The 2626-nt window shown below is 69.5% G+C and overlaps 1 protein-coding gene across 1 annotated transcript; it reads right to left on the minus strand.

Moving 5' to 3' along the window:
- Positions 1-22: 22 nt before the first annotated feature.
- Positions 23-2012, minus strand: LOC113408624 (kinesin heavy chain-like; the record flags this gene model as incomplete). The annotated part of the gene is made up of 5 exons (XM_026661967.1): positions 23-229; positions 349-418; positions 767-941; positions 1111-1259; positions 1864-2012. Coding segments are annotated over 5 exons (750 nt in total), but the record flags the coding sequence as incomplete, so codon positions are not given.
- Between the last annotated feature and the right edge of the window lie 614 nt (positions 2013-2626).

The raw sequence follows: 2626 nt of genomic DNA on the forward strand, positions 1-2626 counted from the left end.
CCCCCGGCGCCGCCCCGCTCACCACTTTCTGGGACAGCTCGTCCACCAGCAGCTGGTTCTGCTGCCCCTTCTCCTCCGCCTCCTGCGCCTTCTGGTCGTAGTTGAGGGCCAGTTCCTCCAGCGCCTGCAGCACCTCGCGCACCTCCTCCTTGGCCGAGTCGTTCTCCACCTGCAGCCGGCCCAGCTCCCGCTGCACCTTCTCGTTGTCCCCGCGCGTCGACACCAGCAGCTGGGGGGAGGGGGGGGCACAGCCGGTCAGGCAGGGAGCCCCAGGCAAGCGCCCCCCCCAGGAGAAGAGGGGGCTCCCCTGGGGTCCAGCCCCCTCCCTCCTTCTGCCCGGCCTCTCACCTCCTCCTGCTCCAGCATCTGCTGCGAGAGCTTCTCCATCAGCTGGCTCTGCTGGTTGATCTCGTCGGCCGGGGGGGGGGAGGGAAAAGGAGACGGGAGGAGGGTCAGAGCCACCCGCCCCACGGGCACCCCCCGAGCTGCTGCGTGGCACCCCTGGGCGCAGAGGACAGAGGAGGGGCTGGAAACATGAGTTGTCAGGCGGGGGGGGGCCCCTGGCCTGTACTGGCCGGGGGGTTGGGGGGGGGGGGGGGGGGCTTGGTAAGCCTGCAGTGGGAGGCCGGGGGGCACAGTGCAACCAGGGGTCTGTGTGTGCCCTGGCATCTCCTGGGGCTGCAGGAATGGAGGGGGCTGGCCACAGTAATGGGGGGCCATGGGAGGGGCAGTGGGCACTGGGGGGGGGGCAGCATCCCCGCTGACCTTGTCATCCAGCTGCTTGTACAGTTTGCGGATCTCCTCCTCGTACTTGCGCCGCTCCTCCTCGGAGATGCGGATGACGATGGACGAGGCGTTGTCGTTGACGGGCGTCTCGTCACAGGTGTCGGGCGCCGGCGTCTCCTCCTCGCTCAGCTGCTCCGTCTCCGGCACGTTCTCCCCTGCGGGGGGGGGGGGGCAGGGTAACCCCCTGAAGCTGAAACAGGGACCCCCCCACCGGCCCCCAGGGATGTCCAGAAACTCAGCCCCGGAGAGCAAAGCTCTCTCCCCACAGGACATGGTGAGCTCCCCTCCCCACCCCGACTCCTGGGTCCCCCAACCAGGCCTCACCGTTCCTCCAGCGGCTCAGCTCAGCCTCCAGCTTCCCGATCGTCTCCTTCAGCGTCTTGTTCTTCTCCTTCTCCTTCTCATACTTCTTCTTCCACTGCTCGGCCGTCAGCTCCAGGTTCACCGACGCCGTGTTCTTGATGGTCTTGGCCCTGGAGGGGAGGCGGGGGGGGGCCCTTTCACGTGGGGCCCACGAACCAGCCCCGCCCCCCACTCTGCAGCGCTGCCTCCCGGGGCCAGAGCCCCCCGGGGAGTCAATCCCCAAGCCGCAATGATCTCTCCAGCTGGGGTTTCCCCTGAACTCCTCCTAGCGCCCCCCTCTGGTTCCCCCGCCCCGGCTCTGCCCACCCCCTGGATCCGGGACACCCCGACATGGGGAACCAAGCGACCCCAGTCCAGCCCTCAGCCTCTCCCGGCACCTGCCCCAGCAGCTCCTGAGAGGATTTAGGGCCACTCCAGGCTCCCTTCCGGGTTGGGGGCGACTGTGACCGGCTGCGGTGGGGTGGGGGGGGATCCAGCCTGCTGCTCCCGGCCCATCCCCAGGGGGATTCGCAGCGCCAGAGCCCAGCACACACAGGCGGGTGGGGGAGTTGCACCGGGGTAGCGGGTGGGCAGCGGGCGGCCCCACAGGGAGGGGCCTGCGGGCCCAGCGAGCGGGGAGACCCCCGGGGTAGCAGGTGGGCACCGGCTGGCAGCAGAGGGAGGGGGGACCCCCGGGGTAGCAGGCGGGCAGCGCCGCGGGCGTTGTTCCGGTACCGTTGGCCGAACATGAGGGTGGACTTAGTCTCAGCGTCGTTGTAGCTGGAGGGCGAGCAGCAGATGAACATGGTCGTGCGGCAGTTCCCGCCCAGCGAGTCCTGCAGGATCCGCGTCATCTTGCTGTCCCGGTAGGGCACGTAGCTCTTCTGCAAGGGGCGTGGGAGGGGAGTTATGGGGGGGGAGGGGGCGCTGGGACGAAGCGGGAAGGGTCTGTAACAGGTTTTTGACCCCGACGTGTGCCTGCCCAGCAGACCCCGGGCACTCCCTGTGGCCGGGGGACTCGCCAGCCTGCAGAGGGCAAGGAGGGCTCGCGGAGTCCACAGCCGAGCGTGTGAGCCACCAGCGGCTGGCAGGGCCTGGGCAGGTCTCCCCCGGCGGGCACAGCCAGGGCGCTCTCAGGCTGTGAGCAGGTGGGAGTGATTCGCCCCGACACCTTGGGTCACCCCGGAAGCATCATGGGGGCACCTCGGGGCAGGTGGGAGGGGCACAGAGGGGAGGTTATGGGAGGGGTGTCCTGGGGTGGGAGGGACACCCTGGGGCACAGAGTGGCTGGGGGGAGGGAGGGGTGCCCTAGGGGGGAAGGATGCCCAGGGCACAGGAGGGCTATGGGAGGGGTGCCCTGGGGGGAAGAGGGGTGCCCAGGGCACAGGAGGTAGCCAGGCTCAGGTTCCCCAGAGGAGGTGAGGAGAAGGGGGGGGAGCCTGTCATGGTTGGAGCGAGAGGGAGACCCTGAACTCCAGCTCTGGGGTGGGGGGCAGGG

This window comes from Terrapene carolina, unplaced genomic scaffold (assembly GCF_002925995.2).
Source record: "Terrapene carolina triunguis isolate 2854851 unplaced genomic scaffold, T_m_triunguis-2.0 Scaffold20511, whole genome shotgun sequence".
In the NCBI taxonomy this organism is placed as follows: domain Eukaryota; kingdom Metazoa; phylum Chordata; order Testudines; family Emydidae; genus Terrapene; species Terrapene triunguis.